This window comes from Apostichopus japonicus, chromosome 2 (genome assembly GCF_037975245.1).
Source record: "Apostichopus japonicus isolate 1M-3 chromosome 2, ASM3797524v1, whole genome shotgun sequence".
NCBI lineage: Eukaryota > Metazoa > Echinodermata > Holothuroidea > Aspidochirotida > Stichopodidae > Apostichopus > Apostichopus japonicus.
Genome location: NC_092562.1, coordinates 23,017,821 through 23,038,616, shown reverse-complemented (window position 1 = coordinate 23,038,616; position 20,796 = coordinate 23,017,821). Strand labels below are relative to the sequence as shown.

Genomic DNA, 20,796 nt, shown 5'->3' with positions numbered 1-20,796 from the left:
TACAGAGGTTTAAATTGAAATATTAAGCCATTGGACAATTGCACTGAAGGTTTAATGCTCCAGCATTTTGTCATGATACTTTAAAGTGTGGAGGAACACTTGAAAAAAAAGTGAGATATATGCCAAAAATATTTTCAGAATTTTCAAATTTAATGAATGTATATGAGCAATTCTAACAAATTCAAGGAAAACCTGGAGAGGTGTTGTTCATGAACAAACATAGAGGGCTGCTTTGCTGTACATAGAATTTGCAATTTAAGTTAAGCAGCTATGACTTAGACAATGAATATGAAAAGGAACATTCATTGACAGCAAATACAATGGAGAATTGTCAAACAAGGTAAAATCACACAATTTCCCATTTTTTTTCACTTTTATTTTCACACAGTCCTTCCACGTATAGCTAGATCCCCTGACTTTATATCTGCTTCAAACACTACAATCACGATATCTTGGACTGCGTGGAATGACAACAGTGATGTGGGAGACCCTCCAGTGATAGGTTATGTACCTTACTACCGGACCAACGAAGCAGAAGACTGGATCTCCTCAGATAGGGTCCAAGCAAATGAAATGCCAACACTCTCATTTACCTTTAGTTATCTGCAACCAGACACCTGGTATCAGTTCTCTGTGGCTGCAGTAAGAGAAGGGCCATTTGGAAAAGGACCAAAAAGCCCTTTTAAATCTGCAAGAACAAATTGTACAAGTAAGTTCTTTGTTGTAGCTTATTTCCACTTGGATAATCAACAACTATTGATACAATATCAATACAACAGATTCAAAAATAACAGAAAGACATTCAGAATATAGCCCCCTCTCCGTCCTCCCACCAAATCACTCTCAGATGACTCTCTCTCTTAAGCTCAAAGAAAGTAACAATACTATATCGAAAGATACAAGATGAGCAAAAGTGATCCACACAAAAATTAAAAGCAGAGCGAAGCAGCCTAGCCTTTAATGTCAACTGTAATTACCTTATGGATTTATCCCCCACCCCCCTGTATTTTGAGGGTTTTGCAGACCTTTAAATGTACAGTCATAAATGATTTACAGCTATTCTCATGTAATTTTAATCAATATCAGTGTTTATCAGACTTTCTAATCATACTTTATTGATAAGATGATCACAAATGACCATTCTGGTATAATCTTCTCATAAGGATAGAAGTTGATACAATTTGTCTTATCTTTATTTCTCAATTCTCAGTACCCTCTCTGGCTCCATTGAATGTACAAGCTGCTATCGTAGAGATGGGAAGTACCAATGTCAATATCAGTTGGAAGGTATGTTAATATGCCATAGCATGTGGTGGTTACCAGTACATGTAGCATTATGTGGCATATGTGGCTGCCTAGCATGGTACAATAAATGCCTTCCAGGCTGAACATTCCAGGCTGATGAACCTGAAGTTTTTGCGTACTCATTTTGTTTTTACCATTTGGTGCCCATTCCAGATAGAAGCCATTTATCACACATTTCTTTCTCTACCCAGTATCAGATATTCAGAGCAACACTGGGAACAAACCTTTTTTTTCCATTTGGTAGCCCATTCCAGAAAGAAGCCACTTATTTCTCACACATTTTTTCTTTACCCAGTACCAGATATTCAGAGCAACACTGGGATAAAACATTGTTGTTGTTTTTTTCCATTTGGTAGCCCATTGCAATGGGCTGTAAGTATTTCTCCCACCATTTTTGATTCCTTGGCGGTAGCCGTAGGAATCTATGCGGTCATGACTGCGTGTGTATGTGTGTGTGTGTGTGTGTGTGCGTATGTGTGTGTGTGTGTCTGTGTGTGTGTGACGCCAAGCTTGAAATTAGGTTTTCTCAGCAATCCCAAGGTAGATTGATCTCATTCTTGGTACATAGGTTACCCATCATGAGTAGACGATCCCTATTTATTTTGGTGCTAATATCATGAATATTAATGAGAGGGCGGGGCTTAGAGTGATTTTCAACAAATCTTCAGTATGACCCGGCCAGGAGTCGAACCCCCTAACCTTCCAGCTGCAAGTCGGAATTCTACCCCAATACTATTAATGAGGGGGCATGAATATTAATGAGTGGTAGAGCTTAAAGCAAATTCTTTAAAATATCAATTTGTTCATCAAACTTGAGCTGATAGCAAGGAACAACATTTGTGTTGATGCTACATTAATATTCATAAAAGGTCGGAACCAAGTGTACACAATGAACCTACAGTAATATTTACTGTAGATGCCAAGGAATCTCAAAACCTCTTGGTTTTCTTGTTTCTTTACCAGGTACCAGATGTTCAGTGCAGCGCTGGGATAAAACAGTTTCTTCTTTACTTTAATGACTTGGAGACCCCAAATATGGTGGAAAAGAGGTACATAGATGCCAATATTTCTTGGTATATTCAGAAAGGGCTAGAGAGCGGCAAAAATTACAGCTTCCAATTGACACTGACAACAGAAGGAGGGGAAGGTCCTCTTAGTGAGAAAGGAGAAGATGCAGTAGTCTCTGTGCCAGAAGGATCCATTACAGAGGATGAAGATTCTGGTGAAGGGGGAAGTGATCATCAACAGGGTGAGAAGCTTTGGCTCTTTTTCTTTTCTATTTCATGAATGTCTCATGCATGAAGAAAAGTAGTTTAAACTATATTTAGTTTTACATTACGATAATCTCTTACTTTCATATTGCTGCTGATGAGTAATTGCTTTCATTTAAAGTAATAGGTAAACTAAGATGGACTCTAAGTCGAATCAGTAGCAAAGTTGTACCAAAACAATAAAATTGATAGTATTTGTCACAGCCTCAACAGCATAGTAAGTCGTCCAACATATGAACCAGATTGTACGTTTGATGAAAGTGAAGTTTTAGATGGAGCTATTAAAACTAGCTATCTTTTAGGCAATCACATAGGCTAGGTTTCATGCTCTTCTGGCCAAAAAAGGGGTACATAATCATATCGAATAATTCAGGCAAGGTTTAAAGCAATCTTAGTTTCTGTCACAATACGTAGTAGTAGTACTACAAAGTGATGTATTGCTTGAGATCACAGTTATTTTATTTGTTTTTGCTGCCAGACCTGAGAAATTCTTGTGAAATATCGTCAATGAATCTTTTTCAAATGTTTCATATGTTTCCATCCTAGAATCTTACTGAAGAAAAATTATATTTCCCTACTCCTTTAGCGTTCCAAAAATCTTGATAAGATGTGAAAACAGCCTTTGCACATTCAGCAAAGTGATATTCGGCAAAATGCCAAGGTAAAATCAGTTTCAGAAAGTTCACCACTCTCTCCCACCAGTGGGCATATTTCTCACACTACGTTCTGAAAACACTGTGACTGAAATTCTATGTCAAAACACACTTTGGTCATGCACTCAGCACAAACATTGTCTTCAGTGTCATGCACTCAATTTCATGGTAGGATCATATCTTGCCTGAATTGTCCTCAAAACTGTTCCTGGGTTATTAAGTACAGCTGTTGAAACTTGAAATTTATGCTCTTTGCAGTGGAAATATTTTGTTCAGAAACATGCCTGAAATAACTTCCTCCTGCAGTTCCTGGATACAGGTGTTTAATAACAGATACACTGAGCATCAAGTATAAGTACAGAGGTATTTTGCATTTCTGCAGCATTGCTATGTACGTTTCCAGCAAAATCATCCTACTACTGACAGAGCTGCCAAATAGTACAATAGTTTTATATACAGTACAGGAAACTATGATAAATACGGGTGTAAAAGTTTTCCACCGGAGAACATACAAGATTGAAAAAAAACAGATTAACAATACATACCTGGAGAAGAAATGATGCGATAATGCAACAATAATAAGCCAACCTTACTTGGCCTGTAGAATTGCCCCAATAACCATGCTAGTGGTTGTCATAGATGAGAAGGTTGTTTAATTTGGTGATTCATGGTCAACTTGAAGCAAGTTTAAATTGTAAGCTGTTGTTTTTCAACAACCAATCTCAATGGGAGTTAACTGTTGGCCCATTGCATGTAATATACATATGGCAATTTTTCATATGGGGTGACAGTGGTGGGTGTTTACAAACATCACAGAGCTTTGTTCAGTTTATAAAACTAAACAAAAACAGTTAAAACTTTAATATTGCCATGTTCAATCGAGACTGTTGTTTGAGCTCAAGGACTGGCTATAAAAATATGGCAATTGATACTTATCAATTCCTTGTTCAATGAACAGTCATTATCAGTCTTACGACGTACTTAGACTAGACTAATGTTAGGCTCAGCTCTATGGTTCTACAGTAAAGTTAATTAACAGATGCCAAGTTACATTCATAGTACAGTAGCCATGTAAACAAAACAATCATCATGTTAATGATTCTTTCACATAGTTTTATGTTGTTTTAAATTGTTTTCCTTCCTGAATTTGAAAATTGAGCATTTCCTATATATATTTCCTGAGGTGTCCATAATTTTGTTAGTATTTGTTAAGAACTTTTATTCCTTAACTTGGGGTTTATCAGTCATGTCTCTGTCAACTGAAGTGCGTGAATTGCACCATGTTCTGTCCAGGGAGGGCTTGGGACGAGCATGCCCTTTGTCCTAAGTGCCGTACTTGCACCAGAAGGGACCCGTGTCTGGTGTGCCTCCAGTTCACCCCCAGTCAATGGCTAGAGATCGATGCTTGGCTCACAGGACAAAGGAATAAGCTTTAGGACAAGTTAGACTTGCTCCCCAACCCCAGCAGGAGAATTAAGAACAGATAGGAGAGGAAGAGGAAGGAGAGGTGGAGGAAAGTTGCCAAGAGAGGGCTGAGGAAGAGATTGGAGAAGGAGAGAGAGAGCAGGAGAGAAAAGAGAAAAGTGCCTCCCACAGTCCCGGTGAGGTCCGGTCTAATTTTGGCCAAGGGAAAGGAAAAGGCAAGGCTCCGACCAAGAAAAAATTGCCCAGAAAGAAGTCCGGCACGGCCTGCCTGGAGAGAGCATCTCAAGCCATGTCGCAAAGGAGCACTCCCACGGAGAAGCGCAAGAGGAAACTTGCGGCCGGAGGGTCGCTGCATCAGAGCCGGTCCCGGAGTGGGGACCGAGAACGAGAGCTAAGACAATCCTCTGCTGGGATCCCAGAGTGGGACAGCAGAGGAAGAGAGGGACTGCAGTAGATCAAGGTCCCAATCCCCTAGGCGAGGCACTAGGAGGAGATGGTTACCAGCCTCAGATCAATCATCTGACTCCTCAGACGACGGTTACAGGAGAGCAAAGAGGAGATACCGGCTCCAGAAGCAGTGACATGAGGAAGAGCCAGCATGGCTGGCACAATTAACAGGACTCTTAAAACCACTCTTGGAAAGAGAACAACAGAGAGCCGGAGCTGAGGCAGAAGTTGCAAGTTGGAGGGAGCAACGGCAAACAACCAGTCGGGCTGCGGTGACAGCGACCAACCCCGGAACGAGAGGAAGTTGTCGCTGGAGAGAATACAGAAAAAGACAAACCCTCGGAGTTCGAGCCCCTAGAGGACGAATTTGTATGTAGCCTTGAGGAGGAGGACATCCCTATGGCAGGAGGAACATTGCCTCTTGAACTGACAATGCGAGCGGCAGAGATCTTCCACAAGCACTTGGGTTTTGAATAGTCGCCAACCACAGAAACTCACTCGGGTCTCCAAACTGACGGCGACGGGAGGTTGCGAGTCGACCAAGAACTACCAAGGCAATTGCAGACAAAAAAATATGAACTACATTCCCAGCAAAAGCAGAACAGTCCATCAAAGTACCAGACGAATTTGGAAAGCTCTGTTTAAGTGTCCATCCATCCTGCAGGAGGCCAAAGAAAAACTGAGATCGGAACAGGGGTCCTCATCGTCACAAATTTTCAGAAACCCTAATCAGAGAAAATTAGAGGAGCCACTGGTGGACGTGGACGTAGCAGCGTGTTCAGGTATGAAGTGTACAGTACCTCCGTCCTCATGCTTGGTGCGGAAGTACTTATGAGGCACCACAACAGCTCCCTCAAGACAACCATGTCTCCATGAATAAAGCTGGACAACTGTTACTACTCCTGGGTCTGCTCGTGAGGCTGGCGTTCGATCAATTTGCCCGAGTGCCAACACGATCAGTGAAGGCCAAGGCAAGGATGTTGGCCTTACCATCTCTTGGAGATTACCTGTTCGCAGGATGTTTCCAACAAAAATTACATGAGGAAGTTTCCCGAGAGAAACCCTAGCTAAATCAGAATTCAAATCATCAGATAGAATCAGATCAAGACCCTACCATCCAAGAGAGACCAGGCCGGCCAGAGGAGGCAGAGGAACTTCTCTCAGAACACCGACAAGAGGTGCCCTGAGGGGTAGAAGACGAGGAACAACCAGTCGACCACCCCATCCATGGGGAACGAGAGGCACAGGCAGAAGTCTCACGACGACTGGACCGGACAGGGACCGCTCCTCTGCATGACCGCTTTTCCCCACCCAGCCCTAGGGGTGCCCACCTCACCAATTTCACAAGGGTATCACATAGAATGCACCTCCAGTCTGCCTTCCAGGGATGGAGGAAGACTGACCCCAGCACCCACAGACCCCTTTCAAAGAAGCTGCTCTAGAGGGGGAATTTCAGCCTTGCTGGCAAAACAGGCGATTGTTAATGTATCGGGAGAGGCAAGACCCCTCTTCGGTTGCTCCTTTTTGCTAACAAGAAAATGGGACGGATCTTGGTGTCCCATCCTAAACCTTAAGCCCCTGAACTAAAAATTCATTAATACAAAACATGGAAATGCTAAATTTAATTCTACCCCTAATCAGGAAGGGCATGTGGGCGAGGAGCGTGGACCTCCAAGACGCCAACTTGCACATACCCATGCACCGACACCATCAATGGTTCTTAGGCTTCCAATACGCCGGAAGGCCTGCTAACAGCTCCAAGAGTGTTCACAAGATTGGCGGGAACTGTCATCTCCCACCTCAGAAAAAGAGGAGTGACACTATACATGTACCTTGACAATTGGCTCACAGTAGGAGGGTCGGAGTCGAATGCATCAAACAACATACACAAGATAGTACGAAGCCTCCAGGAAGTACTAGACTTTACGACAGGGATAACCAGTCCCTCAGAACAGAGGATCAAGGCAGTCAGAAAGACCACAGCCCAAATTCTATCCGAGCCCTGGGGCTGATGGCTGACGTGGTGGAACTATGCAGACTACATCTGCTAAAGACCACTGATCTGAAGAACTTAGACAAGACAGCACCGACCCCCAGGTGGTCTGAAGAAATCATATTACACCTGCAGTGGTGGTACAACATAGAGAACTGGGGCCAAGGGTTCACTGTGAATCTGCCAATGACCTTGGTCATGACGGACGCCTCACTGAAAGGGTGAGGAGCCTTTTTGCCTAATTGCACATCTAACTTTCTTATTCATCCAGTGAGGCATACTGCTTTTACGACGACGATTCTTCCACGGAACATGATTTTCCATACTGACCTTTAATTTATCAGCTAAACAAATCCAAAACTGAGAAGCACTCATATCTCTAAACAAGTTAATCCAATCTGTACCCTTTTGTAAAGTTTCAATTGCCTCTGTATCTGATCTCGCAAAATCAGGGACATTTTCCTTGCTAACAGAATTTACGACTTTGCAAACAACATCAAAAGCTAGTATATCATGATCACTAGTTCCTAGTTTCCTAGACCCGTCAAATCAACAACATTGCTTGGATCAGAACTCAAAACAAGATCCAGGATGTTATCCCCCCTAGTAGGGAAAGTAACATGTTGATGTAAAAAGCAATCTTGCAGAACATCTAGAAAGTAACCACCCTTCCTACCACTGGAACCATCTATCCAATTAATGTCAGGAAAATTAAAGTCGCCCATTATAACAACATCACCTTTAGCAGCCTTTCTAATTGTATCAAACAGCAAGACATCATTATCATCGCTGCTGTTAGGAGAACGGTAAACAACACCAACAGTGATAACATCACTCGACCTCTTGGAGTTGTCTGTGGACAACTCGCACCAGACAGAATTTACAAAGGACCCTTGCAACTGAGATTTCTCTACACTTACAACGTCATCCCTAACATACAGTAAAACTCCCCCACCAATCCCATTATGAGTACCCCTTCTGTCCTGACGATACACAACATACCCCGGGTGAGAAACCTCAGCACTATCAATGTCCTCCCTTAACCAAGATTCGGTGATACCAAACACATCCGGTTTCAGATCCTCAGGAAGCACAGTAAATTCAGCAAAATTTTTACGAATACTTCTAGCATTGGTAAAGACAATTTTCAGCCTATCCCTGAAACTATATACCTTAGCATGCCTCCTAAAGTTAGAACTATGACTATCACTTTCCTTGCTTTCAAAACGCCTATAATCGCCTCCACTAGGAACATAATCCTTATCCAAATTTATTCCTGCCCCCATCGCCCCCCAATTTAGTTTAAACAAAGCTGTTCAACAGAGTAATTCACCATCCTACATGCCTGTCAATGTTTCATATTATATCAAATATTATGTTCAACATTAATTCATTAAAAAACTATCTAAGGAATAAAAATCTATCACGGATCTAAAGTACTACAATTTGGATACTACTTCATAGGGATGTTCTTTACGTGCAGCAGGCCTACTTCCTACACAATGAACATATATATTTTCATTAACTGTGCACTGCATCATGGAAATTCTTGTTTCATAATTAAATAATGAATCATCACTGACTTCCCTTCAGCTTTATTTTGATAACCTTTATTTTCTCTGTAATCTTATCTCATATTTTTGATAGAGTAACTGGTATTTCCTTGTAGATACAGTAAGCTGTTGATAACAAGATCTTAAAATCCACTCTCTCTACTGTTTATATCCTGGTTTAGAGTACTACAGACACTAACTTGCCCCATATTCAGTACATTTGTTGTGTGTGATCATCTCATTCAAAATCTGTTGATATTTTCGAAAAGCTCTTTTCATTTATACACATTTGAAGTTTAGATAAATCTGGGAAATTCATTAAAATATGTGTTTTATAAAGTGGTATGTTGTGCTCATCAAAATTTCTCATTATTTATGATGTTAACCCCTAATTTCAACCCCCCATACAAGTCATTTGCTTAATGTGATGTTCCTCTTTTCAAAGGGGACAGTTATAATATTTCCCAAAAATGTTGCCTTAGGTGAAAGCCTGTGTCCAGTGTCCTTGAAACAATGGTTGTAAAAACAAAGGAATAACATAACAGAAATTAGGCAATCACTCCCTTAACTCAATTTGAATAATTAGCTCATTATTTATTTATTCATAAATAAAACCAGAATGAAGAAAAGACTTGTAAAAGTGTCAATGTTGGATGGATTTTGATGAGAGTTGGAGTTATTTTCATGATTTCTAATACCTTTTAGAGTAAGGTGACCATATTTTCCTGACTGGAATCAGGGACATTTATTGCGTGACTGATATGGGGGAGGTGCCCCCTCTCCTTTTGAAAATTTTCAAGTGCCTAAGGTGCTTAGATGTAAAATGGTGATACTTAGGAGCACTTTTTAAATCAATTTTATTTTCCAAAAAATAGCTTTTTCTTAGATGAAATTCACTTACTTTACGTGGTAGTTAGCCTGTGAGTTGCTTGTGTCATAAATTCGTGTTCCGTTCCGTTCTGCGACTGCACACTTGACTAATTTTTATTTTTACAATTATTTTACTAATAATGTGAGATATTTTCGAAATTCCTGAACATTTTGACGAATCGGGGACATTTTCGGGAACACTTGTTCATTGGGGACAGCACAATGTAATCAGGGACTGTCCCCGAAATTGGGGACATCTGGTCACCTTACTTTAGAGTGATTATGACAGTGTTGTTCATACGTGTCCATAGACCTTTAAGTTGTTATACAGTTTCACCAATGACTGACATGTGTGTTTTCGTTGCTCTCACAAGGTTTTTCCCGTTTAAGTTTTTCTTTCGTTTCTTCTGGTTCAGGAATGATTTTTTTGGGGGGTCTGTTAGCTTGATAAACAACCTATGTTTTTGCTAGTGCACATCATATAACATTTCTTTTTGTATGTACCAGGCATCTTCATTAGCTCCTTTTATGTACATGTTGCAAACTAAATTTGAATTAACTTGAATTGAATTGTTTTGTGATCACATGACAGTTAAACTGTTGCATCTCACAGTCTATATAATGCCTAATGCTTCATCAGAACAATGCTTGGTGTGTGCTGTTTGTCACAACACTGTGTCTTTTCTAAGGCTGTTTCAGTGTACCAAACAAATACTGTACTTTCATGTTAGCTGGAGGGTTGCATCATTGGGATATATTCCATATAAAAATGAGATTTGGTTCTATCGAAGAATCAACAACTGAATATGTTTAAATGGTCTGCTGTATATACTATAGCATGCTATCATGGAAAAGTTTCTTGAGCTTAGGTAGTCGGGGTCGTAAAATGACCTCTTTTTACCCATTAGTCTGCAATGCCTGCCACATATTTGTTCTTGTAAGAGGGTCTTTGTGTGAACGCTGTATGATTAACTACAATGTAGACATGAGCATATTTCCACACCATTAAGAAGCTATGCAGGCTAATTGTACAGCCTTATAGGTCAATTACAACTGTGGCAAGTCGATTACGTAATCGCAAAACTTTCCTAGCTATAGCGTGCTATAATTGGAGCCAATAAAGCAGATATTTCAAGGTCCATAGTGAAACCATTAGATAGAAACAGGAGGGGGATCTACAAGTACTCCCAAAAATATCAATGAGCAATTATCTATAACAAAAGCATAATAAACAACATGAAGAAAGGAAAGAGTTGCATAAATAATTGTTATAATAATCAAAAGTGAACATTTTGTTAAATACAGCAATGATGATTTCTTTATGATGTTACCATGGTTGTACAGTATTACTCTGACTGTTATTAGACTATATAATCCAGTCACTTTAATTAATGGACCTCAGTTGTTTAAAACCTTTTTCTGAGAATTTAAAAGCAGTGCTTTTTAACAATTTATAATATCAAAGTTAATTTTGTTCTTGTAAACAAGTCCTCCTTTATTACATCTTTCACACCTGACCTGGTTATGTCATTCTTTCCACCATTCTGTATTATATGTTAATTCCTTTAAATTTCCATTTTTGATAGATGAGACCACGTCCAGTTTGTTATGGTTACCGATAGTGTTTGTTGTGCTGTTGCTGTTCATGGTTATTGTGGCTGTTGTTATCTTCAAAAGGTAAGGCTTTCGTTCACAACTTTTCAGACCTTTCATTTTTAAATTTTTTGCAATCGTTTCAAGAATTCAACTGTTACTTAACAATAACAATTACAAGAATAATTTGAAACACAAATGAAATGAAGGTTACTCGGCTTTGCAATTGTTGTGAAATGAAGAGCGCAACGTAGGCTTTGTTTTTCTGACAATTCTTTTTGTATAAACTAACATGAATTTAGATTGAGCTGGCTAAGAAAATCTCATACATTTACATCACAGTTTAGCAGCTTACCTGTCTCCTCGCAATAAGTGCACACTAGCTCTAACATTTCTAAAGCACCTGGTAACCTTTATGCACAGTATACTCTCCTGTTGACGTAGGCTTTGTTTTTCTGACAATTCTTTTTGTATAAACTAACATGAATGTAGATTAAGTTGGCTAAGTAACTCTCAAACATTTACATCAGTTTACTTACCTATCTCCTTACAACAAATGCACGCTAGCTCTACCATTTCTAGAGCACCTGATCGCCTTTATGCACAGTATACTCTCCTGTTGACTGATCCATTCTGGTCTACAACCCATCTTCTCAGTCTGCAGTACAAGCTTATCTCAAAACATTTCTCCTACCTTTTGGCATTTATACATTGGAGCCATTTTGAATCATTTATATTCTCTTATTTACCAGAAGCACATCTACACACAACGATTGGAAGAGTTTTTGTTTTCCTTTGGGAACCTGATTTTCCTTTTGGTTTTTTTCCAAATTGTCTCAACTATGTTTCTGTGTGGGACCCAGTTGTGCAAAATTTCAGTTTAGTAGTATTCTTCCCACTTACATGCATAAATTATAGAGCACATGAAATGAAGATAACGTTGTTTTTAATGCTCAAAAACTGAGCATTATACTTGGCTTTGTAACTCACGTGAAATTTAGGTACCATCATGACATTGGTAATTTCATATGTATTGAAGAAAACATCGCTTTAAAAATCACACCAAATAAGTACAGCATTTCTAGTCACATGTAATGTACAGTAGTGATATTGTTTAAAAATTTTTTAATGCACACACCTCCTATATAGTTGACAAATCTTTTACAAAACAGTGCGAGGAATCAAAATGGCAAAAATAGCCTCACATATCACTTGATCATTTTGTGTTCGCTCAAAAAGCCAAGTTTTTTATGAATCTTACTTGTTTTGTCAATATTCAACAATTTATCGCAATTTATAAGAACATGCCAAGTTTGGCTATCAAGTTTTTTCATAATTGTGGAATTATCGTTAACAATACATAAAAGAAAGTTACTATAGAGAGCTACATGTCAAAATTGGATCATACCAATTTTGTTATGGGTTAATTTTGGTCTCTTTTTGTAAGTTACACTAGTCTGTCTTTCTCTATTAAGTCAACCCATTTTTATTTGTGGTACAGACGAAGAAATAATGATAAGGTGCCTGAGCATGCTAGTTACCCTGACTTGTCAGCTAATCCTCCAGGTTTCAGAGAAGAAGATTCAAGTAAGTCCTTTTTCACCATTTGTGCTGAATTATGTTCGTTGCATTGTTTATTGACATCCAATCCTTAAACACCCTTTGCTTCACATAAATACAAACTCTAATGATGGTAATTGATGTTTAAAAGTAAGTTGGCCTGATGTTTTGATCCTATAAGCAGGATCTTCTTCAGAGGCTTAATGACAAGAAACAGTAACAGAAGGAACAATAACATGCACAGAATAGAGACAGGTTAATTAGCATGGTGAACACAAAGAGATAGATGTAAGGGGATTAGTAGACGAGGGATGGAGAGAAGAAAGAAAGAAAGAAAAAAAAATGGTAATTAATGTGTCCACTTTGTGATGCTTAAATTTTTAACTATCTGGGATTTGTAAGTTTGTATGGAAAGTCATACCTATCTGGACTCTTTGCTAATGTCACATTTTTCTTAACAAATAAGAAATGCTTACATTTAATTTGTTAAACTCAGTATTGCCCAATCCTCTAACCTTCACCCCCTCCCAACCCCCCCCCCCCATTCCTAGCAGAATAATTGACCACAAATGGTCATGCATGGTCAAGCCATTCCACCTCTAGGGTACTGTCTGCAGAATGGTTCCTCTTTGCCATAAAAATTAAGACTTAATATTTTTTATAGATATTTGACCTACTAAGAAAAGGGAAGTTGAGTACTTTGAAAATAGTAATTGTAGCACAAGTAATATATTACTAAAGTATTATGTAATACAAGATAATCATGTTTTAAAGGTGACAGAACGGGACCATCATTTTAAGCTTACATCTTTGTGAAGAACAACTCCACCAAAACAGCTAAGAGTTTATATACTGTACTTCACTTTGGAGATCAAAGTCATATCTGTGGGAGCTGTTATATGTAAATATCAGATGTCAGATCTGGATCGGAAACTTTCTACTTTTTCTTTCTTTTTCTAAAGTTCTTAATATCGAGGTACAGTATATATAATGATAAACAGTTTTGATTTCAACTTGAATCGCTGCCTCAGTAAATTTAGGAGCTTTAACATATTAGATTCAGCATAATTTGCAAAACCCATGTCCATCTGTGGGAAACAAACATTGTAATGACTAAAGACAACGAATAAAACACAAGAATAATGCAGCACATGTGGCTTCATGATGTCATATTTATAGCCTCGGTCAAGATATTAAATCTGTGATATTTCCCCAAATAGAATTTCATTTCTCTTTAATAGCTCTTTGGGGAAGTTGTTGGTGATATTTTTTATCTATCACACATCCCTAGGCATATGGTGATGGTAGGAAATATTGTGTTTCCTCGAATAAAGTGCAGGTTTGCCTTGACTGTAAGAAATGTATTGAACCTGCCAGTGTTGGTTTGCTGTTTGCTGCCACATAGCCAAGCAATCCCCTCCAGCAGCTTAAACTTTTCTGTAGACTTTCTGTGAATACCGCCAATCATGTGGAAGATTTCGGGTCATTTCTATGTGCGTGTTTCCTTAGTAAGGATATCAGGATGTTATTCAGACACAGTACAACACAATATAACAGGAAAAGCTGTACCGTAATGTTTATTGCACTGATTCTCTCTGCATTGTTGTTGTTTCTAGAGGCTTAAGTTCATACTTCCAGCAGGATACTGTCAGTGCAAAGTCCACAAGCGATGATCTTTTCATTTTTTCGTTTTCGCTTTCATATGTGTGTTTGTAGGATGTTGATCTTTGAAAGGACTTACATTTTAATATTGCTCAAGAAAAAACTTCAACGTTTCTGTCACATTCCCATACCAGATGTACTGTAGGTCTGTTTAAAATAACACTGAAGTTCCCAATGTGCTCCAATGAGTTCCTTAATACTAACAGCAGAGTGCATGTTGCATAAACAACTAAACGTACAATCTGCAATATATCAGTAACTTGCATAGGTTTAGTTCTTTCCCCCCCCCCCTTCTCAATTGGCATTTCTTATGGCCCTCTGAATGCCCACTTCACCCTTCAACCACCCTTCATCCTATCCCTCCTAGTTGTACAGTATGAAGCAGAAATATCTTCATTTTACTATTTAAAAGTTTTATCCAATGGCCCCCATACAATAGCTTAATGCTGTGCTGATGTACAATGCCACTTATTTGTCGATTTATATTTGCAACCCTAGGTTGCATATATGTCATTGTTAAATATTCCTCTAATTTCAATGTCCTTTGAACAGATGGTAGGCTATCAGAATCGCCATACTATAATGAAGACGTAACCACTAAGGACAGTGTAGATGCAAGGGGATCACCTCCTACCCACAACCCCAGTCACGGCGGCCTGGTCAGTCCACCGAAAGTAAACATTCCAGAGGAATATGAAATGGACTGCATTGATGATACAGACAATATCTACGGCAACCTTGAGAGACCAGCTGCCATCAGGGTGGCAGACTTCCCAGAGTATGTTGCCACCAAAACAAAGAGCAAAACAGATAGTCTCATTCATGAATTCTTGGTAAGATGATGAATAGAATCTAAAAGTCAGAAGACAGGGCACTCTGTCATCCCCTCCTCTAGTTTAATGCATGATGGGATTGCAATATCAAGTTTTCTCCAAACCATACCTTATCCTACCTATCCATACCATATACCATACCACATTCCATACCATACCAGTCCAAAATATACAATACCAAACCATGCCATAGTATACAAATAATAAATGGTTATGAGTGCAATAGTGCAAATATTTCATGAGTTGAAAGATGGAATGTTCAACGGGGCGCACCCGAGTTGAATGGAACAAGTTACATCTTTCAACGAATGAAATATTTGCACTATTGCACGAATGGAAACCATTCATTATTTGTTTAATACAACACCATCAAATTTGGATATAATTGGATGTAAAATGCACTCATGCAACAGATTGTGTTGAACAGACAGGTTTCTCTGCTCTTTTACCATTAAAAAAAGTGCTATCAAAAAGTATAACACATGGTTCTATTTCATAGAGTGCAATAGAGCGGATTTTGCATGCAATCGACAAGCAATTGACTTATCAAATGGCCAGAATATAATTAGGTGTTGTATAACATAGCATTCCAAACCATATTATACCCTATGGGACCATACCATACCAAATCGTAGGATTCCATACCATACAAAAACCGTACAATACCATACAAATACCAAACCACAAGTAATGGAGAATATTTTCCCGTTAGGGGAAATGCTTATCCAGCATGAAGTTTTATCATACTGATGGGTGTCATACCATTGGTACAACATCTTGCTATCATACCAAGATATAAAATCTACATATGGGATACATTGGGGGATTCAAAACAAGATTCAAGATTTATTACTACTTTCAAGAACATAAAAAGACAGAAGCAGAGAGATTGCCACTTGAAGGCATTAAAGACTAGCTCGCCCCAAACCGTGTGTCGCCCTCTAAAAAAAGTGAACTTTCCGTTTCTTGCAAGATGTCGCTACAATATACAGACAGTGTCTAATTACCGACAGTAGCAAGCTGTGTGTGTATTTTCTGGGATCGATCGTGGTGTCTAACACTTCTGTTACACCTCATTTGAAACTAGGTCAGATTACCAGCATCAGACTTTTCTTCGTGCGCGAGGTTTCACTCCCTTTAATTGCTGAAAACAAAGAGCAAGCTTTAGAAATAGAAATGCAAAATGCTAAAGTGTCTTAAGAGGGTCTAAGAGCAGAGGTTGTGCGAGCTAGCCCCCATATTGAAGAACAATAGGAAAATATTGAACAACAAATTAAAGCTAACATGAAAATATAAAGAAAGATATTGTATTTGTATACAAGTGCACATGCAAAAGACAATGAGATGCAGAGCTGCATATCTGTCGAGGACATAAGAAAAGTTCTATAGTGAGGGGCAAACCAGGAAGCATGGTCCACCATTTTCATCCTCCTATTTTTTTTCTCTGGCATTGGTATTGATTTTCTGATAAGTTCTAAAGTGAGGAGCAAACCAGGAAGCATGGTCCACCATTTTCATGCTCCTGTTCTTTTGTTTCTGGCATTGGTTTTGATTTTCTGATAAGTTCTATAGTGAGGGGCAAACCGGGAAGCATGGTCCACCATTTTCATCCTCCTATTTTTTCTCTGGCATTGGTATTGATTTTCTGATAAGTTCTATAGTGAAAGGCAAACCGGGAAACATGGTCTACCATTTTCATGCTCCTGGTTTTTTTTCTGGTATTGGTATGATTTTCTGATAAGTTGAATACTTAAGAGTGTATAGATGTACTCGTATGTGACAACCAGTCTTTTTCTTCCCATCAACAGATATTGCCGAAGGATGTACAGTCCCAATGCAGTGTCGGAGCCAAAGAGGAAAACAAGACTAAAAATCGTTTCCGTAACATGCTTCCTTGTTAGTATAACCTTTTCTTTCGTTTTACAACCAAAACCAATTATAATAAATTACATTTTCAAGTGGTTGGTTTCATTTGAAATTAGCTCAAATAAACTGTTATGTTATAGTTTGTTACATTAATGTCAGATCATACCAGTATCAAATCTTCAGAAGTTCTGTTGGTTCTAATAAACAATTAATATCAACTTTTGATGCAGACATACCACATGATCATAGTAGAGGTACCTTGTCTATTAGTCTATTTTTGCATTTAAGAATCAGGGCTCGAGTCTCTTTGTGTAACTGTGAATATGGAGAGAAGTGGACATTTTCATGATAAAAGTAACTTTCAAAAGTTTACATAAGTCTTCCCTTCCCCCCCCCCACTCCTCTCCACCCCTAACCACATGAATAGTAAACCAGAATCCATGCATCATTGGTCTTCCCCATGTAGTTTTTACCCCATCTAATGCGTGGTCAAGTTTATCCATGTAAACGTACATTATTCATGCCCGAGTTTCCTCCTGTGTTCAGTTTTGACATCATTTACTCCACATTAATGTATATTATTCAAGCCCGGGTTTCCTTCTGTTTTGAGTTTTGAGCATTGTTCACACGATGGGTTTTAGCTCTTTTGGAGGATCTGCAGATTTTAATGTTGTCACATATGTGAACACATTCTGTGACCATAACACCACCTTTTTTTTATACTTTATGGGATGCAACCTTATAGAGCACATTCAAATTCAATTTCAACATGTATGGCACTGCTTCTATCACAGTTGGAGGTTTAAATAGAGAACTATTTATTTCTCAAATGTTCACATTCACAATTCCCTGCTGTGATAAAACATGTTTGCCAAATCAGAATACTATTTATCACAAGGTTTATTAAGCACATTAGACAACTCACTAATGAAATTGATAATTTGTTGAAAGATACAATGTTTGAATAAAGTTCTGTTTATTACATGGACACTAAAAATGCTACAAATATTTGGACCCCTTAATTCATTGACTCATCACATTCAAAGAAGTCACCTTAAAAAGTAGTTTCAGTTTTATAAATCATGTTTATGAGTCATAAGACATGTTTTATAGTTAAAGAAAGTAATATCAAGATTCGATGAACTGAATATGAATAATTGATTTAATACCGACTTAATTCTCTTAACTTTTCTATTTTTCTCTCTTACAGTTGACCACAGCAGAGTTCCTTTGGACATGTTACCAAATGACCCTCATTCTGATTACTACAATGCATGTTATATGTTGGTAAGCACAATGATGTTATCATCATAATAAAAAAATGTTTCAAGTCAATGCCAAATTTGTTGGAGCATGTAACACAGATATAAGTTTGTTATAGAATTATATGCCTTAATGAGAATTCCAAATGATCAGAATTGTGGTTTTCTCATGATAGGCAAATAATAATACATAATTTTTAAGCGCCAAACAAACTATGAAATAATTCTCGTAGCCCTTAACATCATAACAATTATAACATATATGCTGTGGTGAAAAGATACGTTTTGAGAGCTGATTTGAAACCACTCACAGTATTTGCACATTTTTACATGTTTTGGAAGTGAGTTTCACAGGCAAGGTGCACTGTATGCGAAAGTTCTCAAGCCGTAAGTCTGTGTTTTAACTCTAATTTTCACTTAAGAAAGAGTCAAATTTTACCAATTGGTGAAAGATTTATAGTAAAGCAAAACAGCAAATGAGATTCTATTTACAATTTCCCTTAACAGTGGACTTCCTTGCCATTTCTGCTCTTCATTTCTAATTTAATCTAAAATACCGTGGAGAGATCAGCAGGAAAGTTTCTCACAATTTTCACATAATGATTCATGAATTTATGGATGATGGAAGTAAATGGCATCCTTTGGCTGGCAGTAGGCCTATCATATTATTTTGTTATGACTTCGCTTTCATTAATACACATGACCAAGGCTTATTCCTCTCGTTGAAATGAATTTACTAGTCTACTCAAAAAAGTCATCAAAAGTGATAAAACAAAGATTAAATATGTAGAACATTTAGCTATGGTAAGACACATCCATCTCACGACAAACTAATAATATAACCAGCACTAAGCTCAAACTAAATCAATCCACCAAACCTGCAGTAGTCTTACACCAATCTTACACCAAACCAGTCATATAACCAGCACTCATCAAGTTTTACACCAAGCACCAAAGTACAGTAGTCTTAAACCAGGCTTACACCAAATAATAATGTAACTAGCACAGGTCTTACATTAAATGTTGCATCAAGCATCCAACAACAGTAGCACATAATCAATTCCATCAATCTTACACTTACCTAATTGTGTAACCAGCACAAATCTCACACCAGTTTCTACACCGAGCACCAATATGCAGTAGTCACAAACTAATATCACACCAAGCACCCAACTACGGTTATACTTTACACCAAGTCCAACATACCAAGTTTATTCATCATACTCAATCACTCCTTTTTTAACATCAAAACAAGATAGAGCAAAGTCATCACATTTTATCTGAAGTTGCTTTTCTTTCCTCTTTTCCAGGATCAGAAAGACCAAATCGCTTTTATTGCCTCACAAGGTATCAATTCTTTCAGTCAAATTAAGAAAGATCTGCAGCAGTGCTCTGTGTGAATAAATATATTATATGTGTATGTACCGAGTAACCGCCATATATTAATGGTTTATGCTATCTTAAATTATAGTTTGACTGAGCAGATTTTATTCCCATTTCTTTCATGAATTTTGTTTTTATTTTTTATAGATGACTGTTTTCCGGGTTTTAGAGTCATGAAATTGCCCAGCTATTGTTAAAGTAAAATTCTCTAGCTCTTACCTCCCCCCCCCTCATACAACCCCTGCCTCTCCCTCTACATGTTATGTTGTTGAGAACAGTTGAAATGGTGATAAAATGTGATAATTTTGAGAGGTATGCATTAGACTGTTCAAATATAGCATTGCCCGCAGAGTCGACAATTTTGTCATAAAATACAATTAGAATGATTGTCACAATCTTGTTATTAACATTTCCTCCTCTCATTGCAGGTCCTAATAGGGCATCCACCAATGATTTTTGGAGAATGCTTTGGAAGGAAGATATTTCCATTGTTGTCATGGTGACCAACTTGATTGAAAATGGAAAGGTGAGAGAAAGTAAAACTTAACTGTAAAATGTGTAAAAGTAAGTTGACGTTTCGATCCTAGCAGGATCTTCTTCAGAGGCTAAATGACAAGTAAAAGTAACTTGACCTGAGATCCTAGCAGGATCTTCTTCAGAGGCTAAATGACAAGTAAAAGTAACTTGACCTGAGATCCTAGTCGGATCTTCTTCAGAGGCTAAATGACAAGTAACAGAAGGTAGACCAGGCTATGGATGAGCTAGGTATCACCTGGAAGGAGGATTTATATTATGTAGTTTTACTAGACCAGAATTTCATAAGGAATAATAACATCTTGGGTAAAAGGCCTAAAGCCTGAACACACCCCACGAAAAGGGGTTCTTTATGGGGGGTGGGTCCTTTTTTAAAGGAAAAAATACCAGAGGTTACATTTACACACAAACAGTATAAAATGTGGTTTTCCTACTAGACCATAATTTCATAAGGAATAAGTATATCTTGGGTTAAAAGCCCAAATCCTGAACGGACCCCCCAAAAAGGGTTCTTTCGGTGGGGGGTCCATTTTGGTCTAAGGGACAAATACATGCACAGAATACTAAGCATGGTGAAAACAAAGAG

At 38.2% G+C, this 20,796-nt stretch overlaps 1 protein-coding gene across 5 annotated transcripts in view; it reads left to right on the top strand.

The window, feature by feature from the left end:
• The window catches only part of LOC139982795 (uncharacterized), a 156,660-nt gene that overhangs the window by 117,956 nt on the left and 17,908 nt on the right, over positions 1-20,796 (top strand). For all 5 annotated transcript variants that reach the window (XM_071995893.1, XM_071995900.1, XM_071995915.1 and 2 more), the window contains 10 exons: positions 389-709; positions 1,211-1,287; positions 2,269-2,554; positions 11,104-11,194; positions 12,612-12,697; positions 14,885-15,165; positions 16,974-17,061; positions 18,242-18,318; positions 19,604-19,640; positions 20,105-20,202. In XM_071995893.1, the coding sequence (XP_071851994.1) occupies positions 389-709; positions 1,211-1,287; positions 2,269-2,554; positions 11,104-11,194; positions 12,612-12,697; positions 14,885-15,165; positions 16,974-17,061; positions 18,242-18,318; positions 19,604-19,640; positions 20,105-20,202 (1,442 nt within the window). The remainder of the gene's footprint in view (positions 1-388; positions 710-1,210; positions 1,288-2,268; positions 2,555-11,103; positions 11,195-12,611; positions 12,698-14,884; positions 15,166-16,973; positions 17,062-18,241; positions 18,319-19,603; positions 19,641-20,104; positions 20,203-20,796) is intronic.